Below are 14,942 nucleotides of genomic sequence, written 5' to 3' on the forward strand. Positions count from 1 at the left end.
GGCTTACCCTATGTGGCTTCCAGTGCGCTGTTATCTATAAAATTTGGAGACGTTACTTCTTTGAGTGATGGTGTGTTCAGGGCTGTCTGTTCAATACTCTGGTTCGCCAAGCTGCCTCTGTTAGGCCACTGAGTCTGCCCACCGCTATGGGCACGTGTGCTCACTGCCCACTGTGTGTTTACTCAGTAGTGTGTATGTATGTGTTCACTGCACATCTGGGTTAAAGGAGGATGTCTAACACAAATAATACTAATGGTGATTGGTGGTTGCCTTTCTCTAACCAGGGGCTAATGCAGTAAACATGAGTCAACACTAAGCATGAGCTCAAGTGCTAGCCCTGAACTAACGCAGGCAACTGCAGGCAACATCATTGAACATGTTGTATGATGCTCATGTGTAGTGAGACGAGCGTCTTGAGCCAATATCGTTACATCCCAAACGGCAGCCACCTTGACGGCTGAATTTTGTCTGTCTGTTCGTCGGTTCTTCTAGACAAACCTTAGTTCTGGGGTAAGGGTTGATCTTCTCCAAGCAACTTCCCCTGTAGTAACTGTGTTGATCCACCATTAGCGCTATTAGCCACCGAGACAAAAGTAATGAATCAGGCGTGATGTCACAGTCCCCATTAGATGAGCATGCGGACGTGGCCCTGACGTGTAAACACAGGCTTTTAACCACAGTCAGCAGGAAGCCGTGGTACAGAGCCGTTCTTTAGTCCAGATGAGGCTTTGGGCACAGATTCTCAGCAGCACTAATGGAGCTAAATTTACCGGCACTTAGAACTCCCGATAACAGCCTGCGAGAGCCAAAGAACCTTCTGAAAGATCCAGCTGCTGTTGCTGACCCACTTAGTACCAGCTGCTCCTGCAGGGAGGTGCTGCCCACCCCTTCAATGACTGGACCCTCACTTTGATGCTCACTTTCTCTCTTTCTCCCATTAACCCCCACCTATTGCCTTTTTGTGCCATATTATGTCTCTTCAGCGCCCTCTCTTTCTCCTTTAGTCTCTCTCTCTTTCTCCCTTTTATCTCCTCTCTTCCTCTCTTCTCTTTTTATCTCTATCTCTTCTTTTATCTCCCTCTCTTGCTCCCTTCATCCCCTCTTTCTCTCTCCTCCTTTCGTTTTCCTCTTTCTCTCTTCTCTTTTTTGTCTCCCTCTCTTTCTCTCTTCATCCCCTCTCTTTCTCCCTTCATCCTTTTTCTTTCTCTTTCTCCCTTAATCTTCCTCTTTCTCTCTTCCTCTCCTTTTTTTCACCCTTAATCTTCCTCTTTTTCTCCCTTTATCTCCTCTCTTTCTCTTATCTCCCTCTCTTTCTCCCTTCATCCCCTCTCTTTCTCTCTCCTCCTTTTGTCTGCCTCTCTTTCTCCCTTAATCTTCCTCTCTCTCTCCCTTCATCTCCTCTTTTTCTCCCTTCATCTCCTCTTTTTCTTCCTTCATCTCCTCTTTTTCTCCCTTCATTCCCTCTCTTTTTCTTTCTCCCTTTATCTCCTCTCTTTTTCTTTCTCCCTTCATCTCCTCTCCTTTTCTTTCTCCCTTCATCTCCTATTTTTCTCCCTTAATCTCCTCTCTTTTTCTTTCTCCCTTCATCTCCTCTCTTTTTCTTTCTCCCTTCATCCCCTCTCTTTCTCCCTTCATCTCCTCTCTTTCTCCCTTCATCTCCTCTCTTTCTCCCTTCATCCCCTCTCTTTCCCTTTCTCCCTTCATCTCCTCTTTTTCTCCCTATATCTCCTCTTTCTCCCTTCATCCCCTCTCTTTCTCCCTATATCTCCTCTTTCTCCCTTCATCCCCTCTCTTTCCCTTTCTCCCTTCATCCCCTCTCTTTCTCCCTTCATCCCCTCTCTTTCCCTTTCTCCCTTCATCCCCTCTTTTTCTGCCTCCATCCCCTCTTTCCCTTTCTCCCTTCATCTCCTCTGTTTCTCCCTTCATCCCCTCTCTTTCTCTTTCTCCCTATATCTTCTATTTTTCTCCCTTCATCTCCTCTTTCTCCCTTCATCCCCTCTCTTTGTCTTTCTCCCTTCATCTTCTCTCTTTCTCCCTTCATCCCCTCTCTTTGTCTTTCTCCCTTCATCTCCTCTCTTTCTCCCTATATCTCCTCTTTCTCCCTTCATCCCCTCTCTTTCTCCCTATATCTCCTCTTTCTCCCTTCATCCCCTCTCTTTGTCTTTTCCCCTTTATCTCCTCTCTTTCTCCCTTCATCCCCTCTCTTTCTCTTTCTCCCTTCATCCCCTCTCTTTCTCCCTATATCTCCTCTTTCTCCCTTCATCCCCTCTCTTTCTCCCTATATCTCCTCTTTCTCCCTTCATCCCCTCTCTTTGTCTTTTCCCCTTTATCTCCTCTCTTTCTCCCTTCATCCCCTCTCTTTCTCCCTATATCTCCTCTTTCTCCCTTCATCCCCTCTCTTTCTCTTTCTCCCTTCATCTCCTCTCTTTCTCCCTTCATCTCCTCTCTTTCTCTTTCTCCCTTCATCCCCTCCTTCATTGTTAGTTAGTAAATGCATAAAACAACATTAAGCTAAATTTAAAAGCTAATGTAATTGAGTTATTCATTATCAGAATAATCGATTATTGGTTTTGATAATCAACAGATTATTTTTGCAGGCCTATGCTCCTCACCTTCTCTCATCTCTCTCTCAGTGTCTCGTTGTTTTTTTCTGCTCTTCTTCTTTGTCTTTCCCCTTCTATTAGTCGCTCTTCTCATGTTCTCTCCTTCATCTTCCTCTCACAATGTTCTGCCTCTCTCTTTCGGTCCCTTACTTTCTGTGCTCTCTCTCTCCATCTGTCATTTGCAGCCTTTGAAAGAGGAACCATTTTCTGAGTTGGTAATGAGTCAGGCTTATATCGTATTACAGTTATATTACTGCATATTAAGACTGTGATGTGACTTTGCGATAATGACAGAACGGATGGGTGAACACTTGATATTTCCAAGTGACATGATGAAGGCGAGGATTAAAAAGTGATTACATTTGTCAGATGGTGCGAACGGCTCGGGTGGCCAGCACACTCACAGATGAACAGGATCGTCTCACTGAACAGGAACATCTGAGATTAGGTGCTGCTCTCAGAGGACTCAGCAAAAAGTTTGCCAGCACTTTGTTGGGTAGCACTGTTGGGAACTTTGACATTGATACACTTTTTAAGAACCTTCCCTGATGATGCATCACACTGCCTGCCAAAAGCTTGGAGACACCTTGCCTATTTCCACATTTTCACGATTAACGAAACCTCGGCAGGCTTTTTAACATAAAGCAACTATTGGCTCATACTTGTAGGTGTATGTGGAATTAACCACTTCGCATCAACAGCAGAACATCTCGGAGAGTCAGAGCAAAAAAAAGAATTAAGCCTGTGGCAACACACACATTGGACCCGTTTCCACCTGGTCACTTCATGTGACTAGTATCTGGATTGATGCATTTACCCTTTGTAGTCAAATGCGTCTCCAGTTAGTCAGACTGAAATCCGATTGCTGGGTCAGAATATGCAGATTTGCTCGCTGCATGGCAATTAATACTTTTGAACTGGGAGGAGGTTTGGTTGTCGAAAGCATCTTGGAGAGACGGGTGTGTTCACACTGCTAAAGCATGTGGTTCGAATGTGTCTCCGACCACCTCCTGAAGTGGTTTTAGGGAACAGATTTGTATCCATTTTAAAGGAGTCTTGGGTACGTTTATATTTATGTGGCTTGGCCTCCAGATATAATCCTGATACTCAAGACACATAAAGTGACTATGGGTTTTTTTGAAGTCATCCACCCACTGTTTAACAGTTAAACTGCTGAAGCAAAATCTAAACTACAACCACATTTACAACCTGTGATGAGCATAATATACTACTTTTAGCTTTGAGTTGCTTGCTGTTGGTATTGGTTCTGGCTTTCTTGTTAACTACCTTTTGTAAATTGTGGCGAATAAGGTGGACTGGAGCTTATAGAGATTAGTACCGACACCCATTGAAGGCCTTCCATTCAATGACGTTGTGAGGTTAGACATGCCTGGTATAATTAGAAGTAGCTATTTTTAAGCTTAGGTGTTTTATAGCGGAAGTCATAAGACTAGAAACTTCGTCTGAGTAGCTGGACGGATTTATATATTTTATTCTTATCAGTTTACACAGAATACAGTGAAACAGTACAAACAGTTTTTTGGAGTGGTGTTGAAAAAAAAAAAAAAGACTGAAGTATTCAGACCCTTCACTTAGTACTTGGTTAAAGCACCCTAAGAGCCTGAAGTCTTCATGGAAATGGTCCTACAAGCTTGGCACACTTCTATTTGGAGATCTGTCTCCTTCTTCTTTAGCAGAATTGTTCAAGCTCAGCCAGGTTGGATGAGGACGGGTGTTTCACACAGTTTCCCCAAATTGTTGGCAGTCGTTGCTTCAGTCGTTGTCTGGTTGAAATGTAAACCTTCATTGATGCGTTGCAGAAATCCTAAGCACTCTGGAGTAGGTTTTCACTCAGGATGGCTCTGTATTTTTCTGCACCCGTCTTTCCCTCTATGCTCTCTCAGTCCCTGTTTCAGCAAAACAGCACGATGCTGCTGCCACCACTGCGTTTGAGCGCAGGGATGATATTAATGAGGTGAAGCTCAGTGCCTGGTTTCCTCTACGCATGCTGTTGGGAATTGTGGCCAAGTGGTTCAATCTTTGTTTCATCAAAGCAGAGCAGATTTTACTTCTTATGGCCTGAGAGTCATTTAGGTATCCTTTGGCAAACTCCCAGCGGTCTGCCGTGTACCGTTGAGTAAGGAATGGGTTTAGTGTGGTCACTCTAACATTGAGGTCTGATTGTTAGAGAGCTGCAGTAATGTTTGTTCTTCTGTAGGGTTCACATGCCTTCCCATAGGATCTACCTGTTTAACCCCAGCCTATCATCCCCAAATGCTCAGTTTAACTAGACAGACCGATGTTGGAAGACTGTTGGTGGTTCCAAACTTCATTCATTTAACAATGATGAAAGCTGACATGCTATTGGACACTTTTAAAGCTAAAAAAAAAAAAAAAAAAAAATGTTCCTAGATATGTTCCTAGACCTTCTGTTCAATAGGATGTTTCAGTCTATGATTTGTAGTAAATTAACAAAACACTCTAAAATCCTATTTTTGCTTCATGAGGTATCTTGCAGGTTCTGCTTTCTGTATAACGCACAACTTTGAAAGTTTTTTTTTTTTTTTCAAGATAAGACTCATCAGTTCATTCAGGTTAGCAGTCTTAGAGTCTCAGAGCAGCATCTAAACAGCTTCATATGAACGTGTTAACTCATAACTCAACAGTTATATTTGGTATTAAAAATGTAGGTGTGCTCAGACTTTTGACTGGCATTGCGCATCTCAACCTTTTTACTATAGTCGAGGCTAATCTCATCATTTTGATCATACAACACATTGTGTAGCCCTAATTTCAGTTAGGCCTGTTGCAATTTTTTTCTAATTTATTTTTACGTACGGCATATTCTGCATTAGGGCCTTACTTGTGTGAGATTACAAACCTAGCAGCTGGTACCAGCTGGTTTACGACAGTCCCACAGTTTGTTTTACGACTTGTTTAACGCTAGGACCTCACCCTAGAGTTCCTGTTCCCCAGCTGGTCATTCAATTGGGTGGGAATACTTTAATGGATGTCTGTCTGGTAGGGGAATCATTTCGTATTTAAAGAACTCAGACACAGAATTAGAGAGAGAGAGACCTGCATGGCAGAGGGATTAGGTGCAAGTAGGAGAAGACCTCTTCTCCCGGTGTCCGGGCTAGAGCTAGGCCCTGACCTGATCTCAAGATACCGGCACCATCATCAGTTAACCATCGTTTCTTATCCTAGATGACTCGCTGTACTTGCTTGTGGCTGTGAACTAAAACTTACATCAGACTCTCCATTTATTTGTTTGTTTATTTATTTATTTATTTATTTATGTCCTCTCCACAGCATCAGCAAATGCATTATTAATGTCTCCGCATGTCCTCTGGACATCCGTTAAAACAGTGCTCACTGCTTTGGCTTAGCCAGGGTAGTACTGCAAAGGTGTAGACTTAATTGCTGCAGTGTCGGGCACTAACTCGACACATTAGACTATACGACAGATTCTGTTGTGGTTCATTAAGCCTGTTGCTAAGCAAAGTGCATCCTGAGTTTTAGTAGGTACTTACTCCTCACCTTTTTCCTTCTCTCTCTCTCTCTCTCTCTCTCTCTCTCGCTCGCTTGCTGGCTTGCTCGCTCGCTCACTCACTTGCTCACTGCAACATGCACACACTTTTTGTTTTTTTTTCCTCTGAGAATGGGGCTTTTGAGGTTCGTGTCAAATTGAAGGAAAATGTGTGAAATGTTTTACCCAGAAAAATAGTCTTCTGGTGTTTGATGTGCGCAGTGTCATAAGCTATAATTCCTCTCTCTCTCTCTCTCCCTCTCTCTCGCCGCAATAGGAGATGATCATCGACAAAGTGAACGGACAGCCGATCCCACGCTATCTCATCTACGACATCATTAAAATTAACGTGAGTAACAGTACATGTACATCTGAACTACAGCAGAAAGAATGGGCCCAGGCCTATCCTATTAACAGACCTGACAGGCTGAGTAGTGAAGTGTGCTTTCCAGAGTCCCCGTCAGACTTTCCCTTGTCTTTGTGATTGATTAAGTAGAAAAGACTTGTGTTTGCCTTGAGAGTATGCTAAACACGGCAAACTGCTCTGCACCTCTGCCAAAAAGGCACCTGTGCATAAAAAAAAGGCCAAAAAGGTACCAGACCAAGTGGTGAGGACAGCTCGTTCAAGCCGCTTCGCTCCTAGCTTCTTATCGGAGGGCTAATTCACAGAAGCTTTTTGAGAAGTCAAAGAACGCTTTGAATGTACAGACGGAAAAATCAGCCTCCTTTTGCCATTTTCACCTGAATTCATTTTTAATTAAAGTACATTTCCAAGGTTAGCACAAATGCGAAGGCACACAAATTGGTTGACATTTACCTTTTAATCTACGGGGAGAAAAGGTGAATACTGTGCACAAACAGGTTATTAAAAACGGCCTTGGGTGGAGATTGGCGTACTGTTCTCCAATGTTAATGCCCAGTGAAGCCTGGAGCCGGGCCCAATGAAAGAACACCATGTTTAGATACAGCCTGTCAATCAGAACTCTTTGCTGAATTCCTTTCTCTCCTTGGCAACATTACAGTTATTGAACCATAAACCTTGGCGGCTTACAAAGGCAGGCGACGAGTGAAAGCAGGAGTTTGACCCAAACAGACGGAGACGTTTTTTTTTTTTAGTAATTCTTCTTATCTAATGTAAACAGTATCTTTTCAGATATGAAGAGCCTTACAGACGAGAATTACACTGAACAAAAGTAGATTTTGTCTTTAGTACAGAGCAGTTGAACGATGCCATTAAAACTAGGTATGAATATTATGTAGCTGATACTGATTTCAGTGTGTATTCTGTTAACTGATGACATTATCTGCTTATAGTTTATATCTTGCTTCAGTAGTTAAACAGTGCTTAACTGACTTAACTGAATGTTATTGTCAGGAGGAGAAATATGAGGTTTCTCAATGCTTTCATTTGCAATTATGAAGCACAGAAAAATGTCTTTCCTAAATATGTAGAGTTTGCCCTGCCAGATCTATGAAAAGGTGAGGAGAAATTTGCTTCTTGCCATGTCTAACTGTAGGATTTGTGTGTCCATTATCTGCCTCTAGTGACTTTTATTAAGATTATCTTTTCACGCAGTGCTCTGGGTCTCCTCTTAGTTAGAGCTGTTGTTCTGAACATTTTGATATAAAACATGTGGGTGTAATACCTCGTAGAAATACTATTCACGGTAACACCCCCCCCCACCCCCCCACCCCCCCAATATAACCTATGGATACAAAAGGTTTGGGATGTTTACCAAATGGACCAAATAACTGGGAAAGATAAATGTAACTTAAGGGAATATTGATTACAAGCTGGGAATAGGAAAAAGGTGTTCTATATATACAAGTGCATGTAATGGCCAAATTAGAAAGGTAGGCAAGATTGAGGAAATGTTTTTTTTGAGGGTTAAATGTGGTGTTTTCTGACTATTTCACAAAACACGCTTTCTGTTTGTTGTTCTGCTCAGTGTTAAATCTGGCTAGTACACAGCGAGGCCACACTGTTCCCCGGTATTTGACATCGTTCCATGTTTGAAAGTCTGTTCTCATCGTGTTAACTAGACCAGGGAGAAGCCGCGGAGGTCGAGGGAGTTGTTGATACTTTATCCCGTAAATAGAAAACGCCCAGAAGACCCAGCCATGGTCCAAACTGCAGAAACCGACTCTGCCGAAAAACTCCAGTCATGTTTTCTCGCCCTGGACGAAGCGTGAAAGGGAGCTGATGGCGTTCCGCGGCTTTTGACAGCGCTGGAGCGAAGCGGATCATTATGGAATTTAGAGTTCAGCTAGCGGTCGCCACCGTCGCCGAGCGGGAGCAGTGCGTGTGAAATGTTTGTTCTCGCACACTAATTATCTTCACTTCTCCGTTATTGCCCCCACCCTGCCTCCCCCTATCCCGACAATTATGCGTCACGCGTTCTTTTACGCACACGCAAGTACAGCCAGACATTTTCTCAGTCTGACTGCAGAGGGGACAGGAGGATAATGCTTTTTTTAGGAGTAATGATGTGAATTAAATTACCAGCTCTTGTAGTGGCACAGCGTTTCTCAACACTTACATAAATATTTGTACCACTCTGTGTGTGTGTGTGTGGTGCCCTGATTCCTGTTAAGAGAGATTTTTATAGTATCTATGTGCAGTCTCTTTCTCTCTCTCTCTCTCTCTCTCTCTCTCTCTCTCTTTCTCTCATAAACACACACACACACACACACACACACACACACACACACACACACACACACACACACACACACACCTTCTCATACATTTAAAAAGCATGTGTGTGCTTATGGTAGATGCACTGAGTCGCTAAAGGTTAGTATCTCTGCATGGTGTCCATGTCTGTTGCTACGCTTTCCACAAATCGATCACAGCCCCATTATTCTGGTCCTTTGTTGCATTTGCAACAGGCGGAGAACCAGAAAGCAGCCGCCTGGGAACCAAAACCAATAAATGGAGCAATATTCCCCCACGCCGCAAGCCTCGCTGTCTTGTATCAGCTAAATATTCATCTGTACGTGCTGCTCTTAAAGGAGGGACAACGTTTAGTAACGGGACAGATTAGAATTTCTTTGCTGGCTCACTTGTTTGCATATGTAGCGGCAAATCTCCTGCAGGCTCATAGGCACATGTGTCATACACTGATTTTCAGTAGTCGCTCTGGATGTGTTTGAAGACATCGATCACAATAAAACGACTTCAAGGCAGTGCAAGATACCGCCTAGTTCATCAAGTGATCGAGTGGGCTGAGGGGTGAGGAGGTTCAGGTGATGTCATGGCAACACAAAGGCAAGATTTACACACCATTGAAAACTTGAGGAACTGTGTTGGGAAACGCGTGGAGAAAAGCAGTGCAGCCAGCAGTGAAGAGTGCTTGCGAAGCAGTTCAATTAGGTCATTTTAAGAAACCGTCCTGAAATATGAGGCAGCCAACAATGCCTTGGGCACTGTCCACTCTAACAGTGTGTGCTGATATATCTTTATTGCAAATGCAACACATGAGCATGCCATACCAGTTGGAGGGAATAGCCTGTAGAAGCTGCTGTCTACTGCCTCAAGAACACAGAATTTAGAACACAGAATTTAAAACACAAATGTGAAGCAGGGATTTTCTAATAAAGTGTTGGTAGAGTTACAAACACAATAGGCTTGTCTGACTTGCATGTCATGATTCAGTAGTTCATAGCAATTCAAAGCCCAAATTCTGCCAGAAAATAAAAGTTTAATAAAAGCTGCCATGGGTTATTTGCACAGTCATTCTCTGAAATGCTGACATAAACCGGATGATGTTCTTGCTTTACAGTTGGTTGAATTCTAGAGTTTACCACCACCCCTTCCAAGTCTGACTTTGGGTAAAGACCCTGAAATCAAATATCTTTAGAGTTATGTATATATTAGCAAGCAAAATTGGACATGGGAGATGATTTCACTCCATTTAGTCAAGAACTGAGAAGAACTGAGCCTATGAAATTTTATTACAGTTATAAGTTACAGTGTTCTAGTCGTAATGGGCAGCTGTTAACACTTAAATTGCTGTGCTCATGGAAACAGCCAAGAGATAAGCCATATTTCAGCCGAGTTGTCATTGGTCAGTAGATGAAGCAATGAGCAATAACCACAAGCCACTCAACACAGTGATGTCAGCATTTCCAAAAAGCTGTAATCGCCTCTCTGGGGAGCATTTTCTTTTTAGTGTCCTGAAATGCTGTAAAAACGTGTCCACATGCTTTGAGCCTTACTTATTGTATTTTGTCAGCTGTTCCTTTTGACAACCAGTGTTCTTTTTAATGTATTAACAAATTCATACATTTTAAAATCATTATTTAAGCAATTTAGTAAGTGAGTAATCTTCACTTGTAAGTTTGCCACAAGCAAAGCCACACACTGAATTGTAATTCATCCATTAATGTTAATTTAAGAAGTGGCACAGGCAAGTCTCCGGGTTAGACAGGGCGGGTGTTCGGTTCTAATTAGAGCGGGGTGTTTTCAAGGGTAATCACTGTTAAACTGCAATTTATTCTCCGGGGTTCTGGGAGGCTGGTCCGAAAAATGAATGAGGCCGTTGTTGTAATTCGCCTGGCTATGTATTGCCATAATTAAGTTATTAGATATGTCATTCTGCCGAAGAGTTAGAATGCATAGCCTGGCCTCCGAGTCAAGAAATGATGGCGGTAAATAATGACAGCCTGAATGGCTGAGAGAAAGTCTTCATTTGTTTGTTTGGCCCACGGCTGTGCAATCAGACTCCGCACCCGCATCCTGTCAGTGTCTCTACGCTGCGGCAGAAATGTCAGTCAGCGTTAATTTCTCTTTCAGCCAGGAGCAGCGAGGTGATGCCACTAGAAAGTCACCGTTTGACGGCGGCGCATGCTTATTTGACTCGACAAGTCATGATTGCAGCAACGTTGCCATGCTCTTTGTTAAAACCAAGCGACTGCATTCGGCAGGTCTTAAGCGGCTGCTTGCGTCTCTCCACAGCTCTTGTGCTCAGCTGGGTTTGATGATATGCTGAGGCTTCAGTGACTATTTGATAACATGCACTAATAAATAACAAATAATATAAATATTCAGAAATGATGCAGGTGTTTGCATTCCAAAATGTTTGATCGTTTTTATGAAGCAGTGCAGTACTGCGTTTGTTTAGCAAGGGATAACTGTAGACTAACAGTACAGAGTTATCACATTTGCACAACCATGATAACAGGATTTATTAAAGAGATAATGGTTTAAAATATCACCCCTGACACCCCTGGTTTGTATTTGATGGTTTTATGCAGCTTGCTATACAAATGTTTATCATTGGTATTTTGTTCAGTACCTGAAACAACAGGTTTTAACTGCTCTCCTGAACGCCTGAAGCCTTAGTAATCCATCTACTGCGTACAAAAAGTGGTTGTAGAAAAGAGAGTGAAGGAAAAGTAGTTTGCCAATATTTAGAGTGGGGTAGAGGATGAACATTTGATTAAAGAAGACACATCCTTAAAGCATGTCCCACAGGGGGGTCTTTTTGTGCAGCATCAGTTATCAGCATACATTGAGTCTATTTTTAGCTGGCTACAGCATGGCCAGATGAATCCTCTGAGAAATCTCGAGAAAGCTACATAATAATGTTCTAGCCCAGACTTACTGATGGGCCAGTTTGAGCGATGAACTGTATATAAACTTCAACTTGTCCCAGCATGTCAGATATTCTCATTATCAACATTTAGAAATCTTAAAAGAGCGTCTTCTCCAGTGAATGATGGGTAAGAGCCATTCTGCGTATGTGCTGTACAGTGTACGTAAACTAAGATAACGCAGGGCAGTGGTTTACTTTCTGATGGCTGTTCTGGAAGAAGTAAAAAAAGAGAAGCATAAATGGGCTTCTTATCTAAGAAATGCAAGCGTTTTAGAGCCCGTATACGTCAAAACAACTTCGGGGGTAAGAAGAAATCAAAGGTGAGTGCTTCCAATGGGAATGCACATATAATGAAGGAGCTCAGAGCAAGGTGGTTCAAAGTCATGGACAAAAATAAATACATATCCATATAGAATTCTGTAAGTGTGACTGCGTAGTTATGCTAAGATACGGAAGCTCTTGACTCCTGTGACTGCTGCACCATGACTTACTAATTGGAGCTGTTGCTCCATAATTGACTAATCGCAAACTAATCAAGTACGCACTATTCGTCATAAATTACCATGTTATCATTAATGTAAAGTGATGTTCTGTCTTTTAGCACTGGTTCATAATGAATTCTTTTACCCGTTTCCCCTCCTTACCCAACTGTTTCTAGTCTCATCTACTCCCCTAACTCCTGATTCTATTTTCCATTATCTGGCCTTGTTTGCCTGTGTTTGAGAGTTTACATATAACTTGTACATCATCTTTGTACATTTAATCTTTTTTGTCTTTTTTGATGCACCCTCCAAATAGTATCGCCACCACCTTCTCTGTATATAGCACTGTTTCAGGCACCTTTTAATGTCTCCTCTTCACTAAAAACTCCCCCTGGGCCGAGTTACATGCCGGGATTACAGCTGCCCCTCTGTTCTCTGCCTGTCAGGTTATGTATGGACCGGTATCGCCCTGGCTCAGTATAATGGCTGCCCAGAGAGAACACCTCCACAATGGCTGTCCGACCAATGACCCTGGCTACTAGTGGGGATAGTGTATTGTGAGAGTTTAGCTTAGGGCTGGAGAGAGAGAAAGGCCCTGCTGTATACTAATCCAGACTGTTCTGGGAGAGAAGGCTCATAAAGAAGTTGATGATTTTTAGGAGTTCCTTCTGTAGTCTATTGTTTTTCTTTTCTATTCGAACTATTTGCTTGCGAATGCAGGGCACATACTTTAAGGCTATTTTGTATACAGAACAGTCATCTGGATACCTAGGCCTGTGAGGTTTCCTCAGGTAGTGGCTTATTTATCTTCATTACTGATATAACTACTGATGGCAGTAGTATTAGTATAGAAACTTGGGGTTCACCAATCTGATACTCAGTGTGTGTATCGATGCAGTGTTGGCCAAACTCACTGGATTGGATTGGATATTGGAAGAAAAATAATTGTAATCCAGTCTACCTACCCTAATCTGTCGTGTAAATGCATGGTTGAAGCCAGCTTGCTGGTATGCTATATGCTATTATGCGAGTAACATGGCATGTGTGACTGTACGTATATAAGTTCTTGGGAATCTTCTTGGGAATCACACGAAATTGGCTTAGGGATCTTACTAGAGTTACGAGAGGGTGCAAAAGATGGTGTCTGATTGCTGTCGTTATCTGCATGTGTTCATGATTGTTGTATTGGTACAAGATTGCGGCGTCGAACATGACCAAGTGATATTGTGCCACCTCTAATGGAAACATCAGCTCAGGTTTGCCAAATTGGATGGGGCTTTATCCAACAGCAAGACAATTATCCCAAAGTTACTGTCAAAGCTACAATAGAAGCAAATTCTTGCCTGGCCAAGTTAGAAACCTTCATATCCTCAAGGAAAAGTAACCTAGCCACTGAAGTAAGCAGGACCTAAAAATGGCTGTGGTACAAGCTTGGCGGAACCAGAAAAGATGCTCAACACCTGGTGTTGTCTGTGAGGTGTAGTCTTCAAGTGTGCAAAAGACACAAATGCAACAAATCCTGAACCGAACTAGGAATTTGTACATGGTAAAACAACAAATAGCCTTTACTAAATTTAGGAATGGGCACTTTATAGTACAGATTTTAAATTGTGACATACAGAGGCAAACAGTTTGGAATGTACTGTACCGTAATGAAGCAGCAGGCAGAAGCAAGTGCTTATTCTGGTTATGGAGTAAGTGTAAGAACCTCAAAACGATGCATCTAAAAGCAGCATTTCTTTTTTTTCCCCTTTCTTCTGGCTCTCTGGTGCTTCCAAGTTTAGGTAAGTACTGGCAAGGGATGCCAAAGAACAAAAGAGTCCAAATTGTCTTCCTTCGAAAGCAGTCTGAAGTGGTCATTTTCTAGAGCATCTTGAAATAGAATGCTGCTATATCATATCGTTTCCGAGTGTTGGTTAATTGTCGCACTGCTCCAGATTAGATGATTATATGGTACCATTTCTGTCTCTGTCTTATTTCCTGTTTGTTGTTTAGTCGAGCACTGTTTAAAATGTTGCCGCACACACACTATCGCTCTCTCTCTCTCTCTCTCTCTCTCTCTCTCTTTTTCTTTCTTTCCCTTTGTCTGCATGACAGCTTAATTTGTGCATTCCATTTGGCAAGAACATGTTGATGCCGTACACCAATTTATATTTAGACTCATCTCGGAAAGGCTGAATTAGCTGCACTGGGTTCTCGTGTAATGCCCTCTGTTACGTTCCCTACAATTTGAGGCTTTCACGCCAACAAGCTTTCCTGTTCAAGTGCTATTACCATGCTCTATTTTCATATTGATTAACCCATTCCTAGATTAGAATTTATTTACGCTCTCAGTTTAATCCAGTTACCGGTGAAGAAAACCTATTAAATGTTTCTTCTCTTGAAGTTAATTGCTCCATCTTCATTGGTTCACTCTAAGCTTGCACGATTGCAAGGCTTACAGTGTTAGTAACTCAGGTCAGGCCACTTCATACAGCGGAGTTGTTCGAGCATTCACTTACACCAAGAACGGCATAATAGTAAATTTGTCGTATTTCATCACGGCCCTGGATTCATCCCTAGCCCAAGATGTCCCAAGACACTGGTCGTCCTCACCGTGATGAATTTCCCTGCTGAAATCAGGCATGAATTGTAAAGCGATCACAGCCTGTCGAATGCATTTCAGTCCTTTGAAAAGGCCCATTCGCTATTGAACTCTAGAATGCGAGGGATAGAGGATGAGACTCTG

The 14,942-nt window shown here is 42.5% G+C and overlaps 1 protein-coding gene across 1 annotated transcript in view; it reads left to right on the forward strand.

The window, feature by feature from the left end:
* Positions 1-14,942, forward strand: part of rngtt (RNA guanylyltransferase and 5'-phosphatase) — a 177,524-nt gene that overhangs the window by 59,733 nt on the left and 102,849 nt on the right. Inside the window, exon 10 of the mRNA XM_072678641.1 lies at positions 6,410-6,481. Coding sequence (XP_072534742.1) covers positions 6,410-6,481 — 72 coding nt within the window. The remainder of the gene's footprint in view (positions 1-6,409; positions 6,482-14,942) is intronic.

This window comes from Salminus brasiliensis, chromosome 1, assembly GCF_030463535.1.
Source record: "Salminus brasiliensis chromosome 1, fSalBra1.hap2, whole genome shotgun sequence".
Classification (NCBI taxonomy): Eukaryota; Metazoa; Chordata; class Actinopteri; order Characiformes; family Bryconidae; genus Salminus; species Salminus brasiliensis.